General features: G+C 38.0%; 1 protein-coding gene across 4 annotated transcripts in view; it reads right to left on the bottom strand.

Moving 5' to 3' along the window:
• Positions 1-2,045: 2,045 nt before the first annotated feature.
• The window catches only part of SLAIN2 (SLAIN motif family member 2), a 79,236-nt gene continuing 68,309 nt past the window's right edge, over positions 2,046-12,972 (bottom strand). For all 4 annotated transcript variants that reach the window (XM_045284194.1, XM_004706276.2, XM_045284196.1 and 1 more), the window contains 2 exons: positions 6,669-6,987; positions 2,046-4,922 (listed from right to left, as the gene is read on the bottom strand). In XM_045284194.1, coding sequence (XP_045140129.1) covers positions 4,856-4,922; positions 6,669-6,987 — 386 coding nt within the window. In that variant the 3' untranslated portion in view covers positions 2,046-4,855. The remainder of the gene's footprint in view (positions 4,923-6,668; positions 6,988-12,972) is intronic.

Raw genomic sequence — 12,972 nt, 5'->3', positions numbered from 1 at the left:
GATGAACACGGAGGTCCCAAAAAGCCTTTAACATATGGAACTTCAGACCATTTTTTGGAATGGCGGCAAAAGTTGTCTAAATCCGTTAGAACATCGAAATCAAAAGTACCCTCAGAGGGCCACCTGGATTGGTTATCCAAAGGATATTGAGGCCATTTGGTGGTATACAGGAAAACAAGCTGCTTTTTGTGGAGGCTCTGAGAGAAACTCAATTTGGAAAAATTTTGGAGGCAACCCAAAGGAGTTTTAGGATCAGTCTTGGACTCAGTATTGTCCATGGTGCCCTGATACTTGGGAGAGTTATCACCCAAGACAAGGTGTCCCCTGTATTAGAGGAGAACTGTAGAATTAATGGAGACCGTTCCCAGTGAGACATCTCCCAGGTTACAGGGTCCGTCAATGGGAGCAGAAAGCCATCCCTGGCGCGGCCGTGACACAGGACAGGAAGGCTTAGACGGAGACGCGACAGGGCAGCAGGAGTCCAAAACAGATTGCGCAGTACCCGACCGCGGAGTTTCGATTGTAGAAGAGTGGGGGGCGGCCCCTGACCGCTGAGGGGGGTCTTTCTCCTGGGTTTCAGCAACAATGTAAGGTAGTCCAGAGGCGTCAGAAACTGAATCAGCCGAATTTTAGCAAACAGGCTTTATTAGGGGGGAAAACCCCGCCTGGGCAAAGTCCCACAGTCCACAACATCGGGGCTAAGGGAGTCGCACTATAGGAGTGACCTTTTTATTGCCGGGAGACGTGGGTGGGCTGGCCCTGGGTCCGTATCTAGTAAGGTGGTCCGCGACTGGAAGATACAGGCGTCTGGATTCCTGACTAGGCAGAGGTGTCTGCCAGGGATTGGTAGAGCAGGCACGCCTGAGTCCCTGGCCAAAGGTGCCCATCCAGGATTGGTGGGCGCAGGCATGTCCGAGCCCCTAGCCAGGTAGGGGAGGCTGTTGGTGATTGGTGGACTCAGGCACGTCTGCGCCCCTAGCCAGGTAGGGGAGCACTTATAAGTTCCTGGGAGAACGCACGCGTGACTGAGTGCAAGGTCCAGAGAGAATTGCATCAGCCAACTCTGATCAGCTCCGCGTGGGGTGGGGGGTTTATTGATTTGGCCATACAGTTTACCCGCTGTAGATATGGAATTGGTTAGAAGTTAGGATGCAGTTGACACAGATTTCAGTAAACTGTATTACGTAAGAGCCATGAGAAAAATCTGCTCCAATTTCAAACCGATCGCCTGAGGGCCATTTAGACAGTTCATATTTTAAAAACATTGAGTTGTTAATTTTGGCTTCATGTATGCATGAACATGGTGCTTCCACATGAAATTTAATTTCTCTAATTTTTATTCTGCTCTTTTAACTCAAAGCTAAACCTTGAGACAGCAAATCTTTCACAAGAACCTCCATGAGGGTTTTCCTGTTGAGCTGAGCAAATGAATGGAGGTAGCTTCTCATTGTTTTCCAAATGTGTTGGCATTACATTTTAAATATTTCGGGGCTGGTTTGAGATGAAAACCTCGGTCAGGGTGTCTTTTTCCCAATGCTTTGTAGCGAGAGGAAGCAAACATACTTCACCATTATGCAACATGGGGCAGAACAAGCACTTCCCAAAGGAGTTTTGGGACTTATAAACAATGTAGGAGGTCTCCGAAAACTGTGTACATAATAACCTCCATACCCATTTGGTTTACACATACACTAATTTCCTCTCCTTAAAACTCCTGGGTTTTTTTTGCTTATTTTATAAAAGCTGATTTTTTTTCTAGCAAGATATTAATTCACAGACAAAGAAATTCCAGGGACAAATCAGTTTGGAGTAAATTATCAATTAACTCCAACGAAACCACATTGGCTATAAGTAAGGCAGACAAAATATAGAACATGATGATATAATTCAGTCCCATGAAGACTAAATCTGAAAGAGAAATATAATTTCAGTTTGTTTTAAAAACGCCAACAAATGTGTGAAACTAACGAGGCAACTGGGAGTGGTGATGTTAAGAAGAATCTTACCACATCCAGAAAATAATAAAACACTTGGAAAAACGAATATAAATTTAATAATAAACATTATGGTCAGGCTGTTTATTAAGGATGCAACCACATATACAAGTTCGGCTAAAAAATGTTTGCAAATCAAACTTCATGTGATCTAAAAGGACCATGCGTAATGTCAAAAATGGACACCTGTACATTCAATAAAAAATTCAAACATACATAGTCTAGATCATTCTAGAGTTATACACACATCTGGGGCCACATATGCAACTAATTCTCTTTCAAAAAAAGTGATTTTTAAAAATTTTATAAAAGTGATGTATTGAGAGAATTTTAAAAAGTATTAGACAATTATGAATGGTTCCCAGTTTTACAAAATGTGATTTCCAAGGTATGAAAACTGAAAAAAGTCAACTCTTTAGAGAGTGTTTTCTATTGTACAAACAAGTTTTGTAGAAAAATGATCCAGCAAATGCTTGAGTTAAGAATATTTATATTTTTCCATTTTTTTTTACATTTTTATTAACACACTTACAAAAAATAACATTCAAACACTGAGAAAATTAAATAACTTTGGAAGCAGAGCTCACACAGCTTTCTGCTTACATATAAGTGACAATTCTGGGCTGTTGGCACAGAAAAAAAATCCACATTCATAAAACCTTTACTACTATATGTCAAACATAAGTTCAAATCATAGGCACTAGTTTATCAAATCCACATTTCTTCTGTAAGACTAACCACAGTATCCTTGGACTTCCCCAAACAGAAAAATTGGCAATATACAAAGTCTTCCTAGTAAAAAGGCAATTTTTCTCTTTAGGAAATTGAAAACCCCAGAGTCTGTGGTAGTACAACAACAGGTAAAATAATACTTTATGAAACTCAGATCCAAAATATGCTTTTAATAAGTGATGAAATATTTTCATTCAAAACAAAAACAAACTTCAATAACCTGAATATTCCTTTAGAAACGGATTAAACTTAAAAATGTACTGGATGTTTCCTAATAGGATTAGTTGGCTGCAGCGTATTTTATTTGCTTTGCAATGTTGTACTGCAAAGGGAGCCCTAGTTAAGTTGTGTACATGTGATCCTGAAGTTAGACAGTGCTAGTCAGTGCTTTCTTTCAGTTGTGCAGATTCACATCAGCTCCCAACCCAAAGCACATGCTGTTTCCATCTTCCTCTGAAAGGAGACGTGTTTTAGTTCATCATGTGGAATTCTGGTCCTGTCCCGCCCCATCACCCTTAATTAAACTCATGGATAGCTTTCTCTCTTGCATCAATACATCCCCCCAAAAAAGTAGTAGAGGCAGTTTAAATCTCCAGCTGCTTGTGCTAACTGACTGCCTGCTAATAAATACCAAGCCTTCCGTTTCTCTCCCTTCCTTTTGCCAACTTACAGAATGCTTTTGACTAACAGGAAATGGACGATGTTAAATTCTTTAAATTCTTTTAGCTGCCCAATTTCCAATCATTTTAGAGTTGTTCAAATTAAATATTTAATAACAGACCTTGCTATTAAAAATGAGCAGCCTGTTGCAGAAGGAAGTTTTAGTCTGGAAACAGATAAAACGAAAATCGGTGATTTCAAGGGTGTATACATAAGAGCCAGGAGAGAGCAAGTATTTAACAGTTAATAGTCCTTTGTTACCCAAACTGCAAACATTGATATAAGGCAAAATCTAAGTCAAAAGGAACAGTATTTCTAAAAGATGTTTTATACAGTTACAGGTTAAAGTGGACCAACAAGTAGGATTCAGCAGGCGTCATTTCCTACCACATGAAAGACCGTTTTGTCACTTAATATTAACAGCATGACTGTCGTCACCAGAGATTTTGTAGGTTAAGTGCATAGATTTCCCCCCTTCTTTTTTTTCTTCCAAGAAATGGTTTCATTCCAGGTTGTAAGCACTGAGGTGGTGTTGTATCATGAATGAAGACATACACTACTTGCTTTTTCCCATCACAGAAGCCTGCTAACAAAAACGGGTTTTCAGTTTGGTAATAGATAACAGCATGTGAAGAAGTTGCCTTCAATAGCAAAGGCCTTCTTTCCTGAGCCAGGAACTATAAAGTTTAGAAAGATTGTACAACTGATATGAAGCCCTTTTGGCAATCAAAACAAACACATGAAAGTCCACTATGTCAATGGAACATGATGGATGCATCTGCTGATGGTGGTATGTCAGCTACACCTCAAATTTAAGATTAAACAAAGTGATGTGCCATCTAGTATACAATTTTTCTAGTAAAATCTGGAAAAAAATTTTCTAGAATGCTTCCAAATTTAGATTTTTATGTCTCCAATTCTTAATCCGGTTTTCTATTCCTTTTTTTTTTTCAGTTTAGTGTCCTGGAGTGCTAATAAAGCACTAATGAAACACTTTAGATAATTAGTCAGAATATTAGTTCTCATTAACACAGATATTTATTGGTATGATTTATACAGTAAATTCGGTTGACCGTAGAGGTTTTGGATAAGCCCTGAATTCACCACTTTCTTGTGCACGCAGGTACTCTCTCATTTACAGATGGGCATTTCTCTTTGGCATCCATGAGGTTTTTGCCCAGATCTTGGCCTCTGTCAAATATGAAAAAATCAACTTGGTTTCTATTAAACAAAACTAAAAATGATTCCATGGAGAGTGATTGTATGATTACCAAACGCATCTGATGTTAAATGTCATTAAAGTGCTGCTTGATCATCTCTGTCGGTTTGTGCTCAATTAAGACAGAGAGGGCTGGGATTTTATAAACCCCACGAGTCTTATCTGAAGAGTCTGCATATAAAAGGTGTTGCTTCGCCTGGTGAAGGGGTATCCGTGAAGCCGTGGACCTCTGCATGCTTGTCTTTGCTGGTCAGTAACAGCCATCTTTCCAACTGTCGTCTTTCATGCTACCGTAAGTTTTAGGAGTTTGCAAGGATCTGAAAAACAAAACAAAACACCCACCAATTTCATAATGTGATTTTCAAAGTTCATTGAATCATCACTATATGGACTCCCTGTGTACTAATTTCTTGGCAAAGTTCTCAAGAGCTATTAGTGTCAACTTCCCATACTCAGTAGTCTCACTACTTTCAAGTTTTACTTCCTAATGTCTTTGTTAACACAGCTGTTGGATTAAAAGAATGGAAAGATCATCTACCTTTTTAACCACATGAATAACCACCTTTATGTGATTATTTTTCTCTGAGGGGCGTGATGCATGTGTTATTAGAGAGAGAACTCTCGGTGGAGAGGCAGTGTGGGTGCTCGAGAGGCCTTTGAAGACAGGCATACATGGAATTGAAGGTCTTATGAGTTGTGTGGCCGAAGGCAAATTATTTGACCTTAATGAAATTCTGTGTCCCCTTTGGTAAAATAGGCATCCTAATAGTAGCTACTCGTATAATTGGATTCCCTGAGTGGTTGGAATGGTTATGCAGTCGACTACTAAGGTTCACACTCACCCAGAGGTGCCTTGAAGACAGCACCGCCTGCAATCGCCTTCTGAAAGGTCACAACTTTGAAAACCCTACAGGGCAGTTCTATACCGCACCAGGAGTTGGCATTAACTTGATGGCAACTAATGCCCCATCCTGGTAACATTATTATAAAGACAAGATGGTCTCAAACATAGCAACAATTTTGAGGATGCCACCGGGCTGGGCAGCGTTTTGCTGGTACACATAGGGTTGCTATGAATCAGAACTGTCTCCACGACACCTAACAACAACAAAGTATATTCAGCATGCGCAGAGCAAAATGCTGTTGTACTCTACTACTGAATTTAGTAACAAAATGTTTATCTCAGAATCAAGGAAATATGGCTCACTGGATTGAAAAACTGCTGCAATGGAAAACATTTTTTTCCCATGTAAACAAATATTCCAAGTTTAATGATAGTCAACACTTATATTTATTGATGGTAGTAGTAACCGCATTCCTGAAAGGCATTAATGGACACAATCTGGGGGGCGGGGGGAGGAATTAGAATCACCTGCAGAGATTTGGGGAAATTAAAAAGAAAGAAAAGTAGCACGGCTCCAGAATCTGGGCCTCCATGAGGGTCTAGGAAGTTAGTCTCCCCAGGTACACAATGCAGAGCTGCATTTATATGAAGGTCCTGCGTGACTCTGAACTGTGTCAGGGTTTAAAAGCCACCCGCAGATTATACTCCAACTTGGTAGCTATGTTTTTTTAATTTTAAATCTCATTATAGCAAGATAATTTTATTATCTTGTTGAAATGAACAAATATTACAACCAAACTGAGGTACTAATATTTTTCTTTAGAAATTCTGAGGTAGTTAACCATCTAGCTGGACAGCTCACCAAATTTAATCTGAACCAAACTAGGTTATACCCTAGTATCCCCAATGAGGGTCTCTTCAAAATAATATCTCACTGCCACTGAGTCAATTCTGATGCACAGTGACCCTACAGGGCAGAGTAGAAATGCCCCTGTGGTTTCGGAGGCTGTAAAACTTCATGGGAGCAGAATGCTCATTTAATTCCCACAGAGGAGCAGTTGGTTGAGTTTGGACCCCCAAGCTTGTTAACAGACCAACATGTAACCCATTACACCACCCCATATGCTTATAATCAAATGCAGAGATGAGGGTAATATCAATTTCATCTACCTTCCCATATTTTCAGAATGCTGACAGAGTGTGCACATTTGCCACGTACCTGCGAACAGGCTGTGCAAGTTTGCTGCGAGGCACTGGTATACCCCCAGCAGAAGGGGCACTGGGTCTGGGCAAGCCACTCCTCATAGCAGTTGTCCCTGCAGGTCTGGTTAGAGTAGCGCTGTTGATATTGCTGGGAGGAGTTGCTGGGGCTGTGTTCTGAACCAGGGGTGGCCCAGGTGAGGAGGTGGTTTGTGTGAGCTGTGTGACTTCCTGGCCACCAGGAGAACCAGAACCATGGTTACTAAATGCTTTCATTGGCTGCCGGAGAGCCAAAGGAGATGGTGCTGCAGGGGAGCGGAATTTGCCTGGAGACGGTACTGTAGAATGGCAGAGAGAAACATTTTCAGTGCAAACCCAGTGTAAGAAAACCAATGCTTTCTATGACGCTTGATGACTAGGCATTTTTTGAAGTATTTAAAAACTTCACTCTATATTATTATTAATACTAAAAAAGGCATGAAAAACAAGAAGTAAAATTACCTGTATGTGCAACTGACATGTTGCCTGTACTAAGAAACGCTAAGGAAATACGAGAACTAATAAATCTGAAGTTAGCAAAGTATCAGGCTATACAGTTAATATATACAAATCAGTCGATTTTTAAATATTAGCAACAACATCTGGGAAATAAATATTAAAAGCAATGCCATTTATAATAGCATGAAATTTGGAATACTTCTGAGCAAATTTAACAAAATTTAAGGGGGCTTCAGAAAGTGTGTAGAATTATGTTATTAAAATATAATAAATTGTTGTGAGAAATTAAAGACGATCTAGAAAGAGAGAGTGAAGAGGTGCCAGGTTTAGGATTTTTCAAAAATCAATAGTTAAGATATACAGCAATAACATTCTAACTCAAACCCTACCACACTTGTTTTTAAATATAAAATTAATAAATATTAACAAGTTGTTATTAATATTTATACAGAAATGCAAATATCTAGAATAGGCAAAGCAAATTTGAAAAAGTTGGATGATGTGCATTACCTAGCTTCTAAATTTACTATAGATCTATTGTAAGTCAATGTATTCTGAAAATGAAAGCTTCATTAAAACAGAACAGAAATAAATCTATGCATATACAGTAAAATTATTTTCAACACTTTCTGGAACAATTGGAAATACATGTAGTAAAAACTAAACCTTGAACCTTACCCTAATACAGCCGTTCTCAACCTGTAGGTCAAGACCCCTTTGAGGTTTGAACAACCCTTTCACAGGGGTTGCCCAATTCATAACAGTAGTAAAATTACAGTTATGATGTAGCAATGAAAATAATTTTATAGTTCGGGGGGGGGGGGCGCACACCACAACATGAGGAACTGTATTAAAGGGTTGCGGCATTAGAAAGGTTGAGAACCACTGCCCTAATACCACTCAAAAAAACAACCTCAACGCCCATCCAGTCAATGCTGACTCATAATGACCTGCTGTGTGTTGCTGAGACTGTAACTGTTTACAGGAGTAGAAATCCCACATCTTAAAATGAATTCAAACCTAAATATAAAATTTAAAACCTAAAATAAAAATAAGACCTAATTAAAAAATATAAAAGTACAGAATAAAATCTTCATGGTCCATTTTGTTAGTCAAACATTTCTTCAACATGTGCCTTGAACATGCATTAAAACAACATCAACAACAGTTGTAAATTGGACCTCATAAAAGCTAACAGCTGAAGCAATTATTAAGAAGACTAAAGGGCAAGTCGAGCGGGAAGAAAATATTTGCAAAATATGTATGGATGATGAAAAATTTATTAAAAATATACAAAAATACTCTGGGCAAACCAATACTGAAATAAGCAAATTATTCAAATTTACTTCACAAAGACATAAGAGGAAAAGAAAATGAAATATCTCACTATCATTAATCATGATAATTTAACTTATTAAAGCGAGAAGAAAACACATCTATGAGCATAGCTAAAATTAAAAGGCCTGATACACACCAAGTACTGCTATATTCTCATAATCTTCACAGCAGTTTAAAATTATTTGCAATCCATCTTCTTTCATTTCCACAGGGGACTACAGAGTAAATGTCTTTCAATCCCAGTCGCTACAGTTCCATCTTTGTCTCCCTTGCCAGATAAGTCTACCTAAACAGTTTCACTGTCTTCTTCGAGTCTCAGTGAATAACCAAGGCTACAGGATTCCTCCAGCCACTGCCCATGGTGCCAAACACAGAAAGCCATCTTCAATCCTAGTATTTACATTGCTGGGACTTTTGAGATCAGGGTTTTGCTTTTTGTGGGAAGAAAGGCTTTAAGTAAAATTCAGAGAAGAGGACCATTAGATCCAAAGAATATTACGGAAAGACTTGGGGAGATGGGGGAGAGTTCAGTTTAGGAGACACACAGAGCCCTGATGGATCTGGTTGATGAGAACTGACAGAAAAGTCTTACGCTTTCTTTTTGTGGTGACTTAGGTAAAGGTCACAGTAAAATGAGGTAGATTATACTGAGGAAGATGAGAATTTCATTTCTACTGACAGCTTCACAGATATTAGGGTATGTTCTGAATGCCTTACTCCAATCTTAACATTTTTGCACAGCATATATTTTATTGGTTTATACATACATATCCTCATGAAAAAGTAATAAAGTAGAAGAACTTTCCTTTTGATACTTGAATTAGCACAGAGCTACACATCTAAAAAGCCCTCGCTGGACGACAACAACAATAAAGAGGCAAACAACGAAGTTTTCCTTATTCACATGTGCACATGAAAGTAAGCCTAATTTGGTTTTCTTAAAAACAAGACTCTCAAGACAAAAGCAGATCAAAAATTAAAATGAATTTTTAAATGGTTTACTCAAGTGCACTATCTACTATTGTTGTGATGCATGCTCGCCTCTATTTCTTTCCCCTGCTCTGTTCACTGGGCCGGTGTACCATATCCACCACACTCATCATCATGGGAACATTTAATTTTAGTCAGTCTTGCCTGGAAATTACTTTTCCTTTAGCAAACCAAATCTTAGCAACTTATTTTCCTTTCCTTTAATCGTCCAATTGTTTTTGCTGTAGTTTAGAGATTCTTCTTGATCATCCATGACTTCTTAAAATGCTTTTTCCACCTCTCTTAATACTTTCCATGTCACATCATTGTCCCTTAATTTTAGGTTATCGCTGTTGGCTTTATGCAGTACTTTTTTATTTCTCCAGGAGTTGAGAAAAGGATGTATAAACCTTTGTAGATCGGAACATTTAAGTTATCCCCCAAATTTAGTAAGCAGCCTACTTTTCTTTCTAGAGATTTCATTTCGGCATCTTCTGCTACCTTCACTTTTCCTTCTTGCTCGTATTTAGCTTTCACTATATTTTGCTCTCTTTCTTCACCCCCCCCCCATCTCCTACACAAAGTAACCGTCCTTGAAAAATATTGGCAGGTTTTTATCTTTGATTTCTGGCTGGGGATTCCTAAATCTTCATAGATTAACTGCTGGTACACAGCAAATGTTGAGTCTTCGGATGCTTGGTGCAATGGTCTTCTCATCTGACTATGTAGTACTTGACCTTTGTTTTCTAACCACTCTTGTGTCATCAAGGCTCACATCAGTTGGGAAGCTTAAAAATAATCTGATTTTTAATATATTATTTTAAAGACACTCAATACTCACTTTAGTTGGGACGGGGTTTGCTTGGAGATATTTCTGATTTTAGTTTTATCTTCACTCATGCAATAAGAATAATCTTCAAATGGATGCACGGATAGAGACACATGCTGAACAGGTGTGGGAAGAAGAATGTGACTATACCAAAAACATATATAGAAGATATTTCCAACTATGAATTTACCTATGCTGAAAATAAATCCATGAATATAGAGTTTATGGGAGATGAAGTAACCAAACACCTTGAGGGAATGAGTTTCTGGGCCTCGGAGCTCAGGACCATTGTCCTAGGAGACACTATAGAAAAACAGTATAATAGAGTCCCAAAGACAGTGTTCCACATGCCACTCTTGTGAGCAACACAGGGATCTGCGAGTGCCACATGGGGCACAACTACTGGTCTTTCCTTGTCTGAGGGAAGAGTGAAGGTAACTGAACATGCCTGACAACAATCAGTCCAATGCGCCAAATGTGTTCACCATCCTGAATCTAGAAGAACGACGTGGTGCCAGCTCCCACTACTGCCTGCTTTGAAAGGGAGCACATTAAAAATCCCCCCACAGAGTGGGAAAAATGTGCAATAAACTAACAATCACAAGACGACTGAGCTTACTGGTCCCATATAGACTGGTGGAGCCCCCAAGAAAATGGTTCTTAGTCACTTTTCAAGTCTGGAACTGAACTTCCGTGTGTGGTTCAATTTTCAGCCAATCAAAAAGGTTAACACCATACTAGTGAGGTACACATACTTTAAAATAATCAAATTATAAAAAAATCAAATAGTCAAAATAACTGTTTGAGATCAAAGGGCGGCATTTGCCCTCAGACAAGCTTTGAAGTCAGGAGGGGTTAGAAGAGGAGGATGAATGGAAATGGGCAACAGGGAGGAAGCGGGCTAAATTGTGTTGCATTCTAGGGATTGCAATCAATGACATAATGTATGTGAATTATAGAATGTAAAACTGATTTGCTGTATAAACCTTTACCAAGTTCACAACAAAAAGTTAAAAACAAAACCACGTAAAAAACAAAAAACAAAGTCTTTTAGCAAAGGGAAAATTGCAACAAAGACATAAAGTAGAAATAAATGAAAATTTTAGAGCTGGAAAATATAAATTAAGTAAAAATAAAAAATAAAATACTCAATAGATGGATTCAACAACAGAATGGATAGGACAAAGAATAGAATCAGTGAACTTAAAAAAAGAACAAAAGAAATTACCCAATCTGAATGACAAAGAGACAATACAATGGAAACAAAAATAAACATAGCTTCAGGGATTTGTGAGAAAGTATACAAAGAGAGCTAACATTTGCACATCATCAGAATCTCAGAAGAAGGAAATAGAGTGAGGCAAGTATACTCTGGCTCTAAGAAACAACGGCCACAAACTCCCCAAATGTGGCAAAGGGCATAAACTGACAAATTCAAGAAGCTGAGTGAATCTCAATCAAGATAAGCCTAAAGAAATCCATACCAAGAAACATGACAATATCTGAAAACCAAAGACCAAAAAACTGAAAAAGAACAAAGTGACTGCCCCCCAAAATAAAAATCAATTTGAAATCAGCAAGAAACTCTTTCATTCACAGGGAAACAAACGTGAGTGGAGTTCTCGTTGTAAACCATGGAGACTAGAAGAAAGTGTAACAATATTTTCCAACGTTGCAAGAATTGCCAACCCAGAGTATTTTACTTAGCAACAGTACTCCTTAACAATTAAGAAGAAATCTCACATGAAAGAAAACTAAAAGAATCTGTACTCAGCTAACCTTCCCTGCTCCTTCCATTTCCTCCCATCAAAATAAAGGAAGTTCTTGGAACTGAAGGGAAATAACATGACTCTGGAACATCAAAAAGGAATGCAGACCATAATAAACAGCATTAGGCAAATGCAACAGGCTTTCCCTTTCTTCCAGAGCTTTTGAAATTTTATGAGGGTTGAAGCAAAATTATAACATCATAATAGCATGTAGATTTCAAAGAAAATATGTAAGACAATTATATTATAAATGAGGAAGGTAAGTTGATGTAAAAGGAGGCAAGGTTTAAATATTTAATATTTAATATAAAACTAGTACAATGATGGTGCCAATAAACTAAAAACACTGCCCATATGTCAACCCAAAAAGAACATTCAGAAATTAAATTTAAAATATACCTAAAAACTTAAAAATAAATACTTAGGCTTAACTCTAATAAAATATGTACAGGGCATATGCTGAAAACTACAAAATGCTGATGCAAAAAATCAAAGATGAAAAGATATACTATGTTGCTGTATTGGAAAATGCAACATAATAAAACCAAACGTTTTCACATTGAAACAGAAGTTTCAACAAATTCCTATAAAATTTAAATGGAAAAGGGAAAGCTACAATCATTTTGAAAATGAATAGTCAGCAGAATCAATTCACTTAATTTCAAGATTTATTACAGAGTAACATAAATAAATCAAGGCTATGTTGCATGGATGAGAACTCAGAATGAGACTCACACAAATATATTCAAGTGGCTTCTTTTTTTTAAAATTGTTTTATTAGGGGCTCATACAATTCTTATCACAATCCATACAAACATCAATTGTGTAAAGCGCATTTGTACATTCATTGCCCTCATCATTCTCAAAACATCTGCTCTCCACTTAAGCCCCCAGCATTAGGTCCTCATTTTCCCCCTCCC

This window comes from Echinops telfairi, unplaced genomic scaffold, assembly GCF_000313985.2.
Source record: "Echinops telfairi isolate 266 unplaced genomic scaffold, ASM31398v2 ScPeMD7_7468;HRSCAF=8506_0, whole genome shotgun sequence".
Lineage (NCBI taxonomy): Eukaryota > Metazoa > Chordata > Mammalia > Afrosoricida > Tenrecidae > Echinops > Echinops telfairi.
This window is presented reverse-complemented; position numbering and strand designations above follow the sequence as displayed.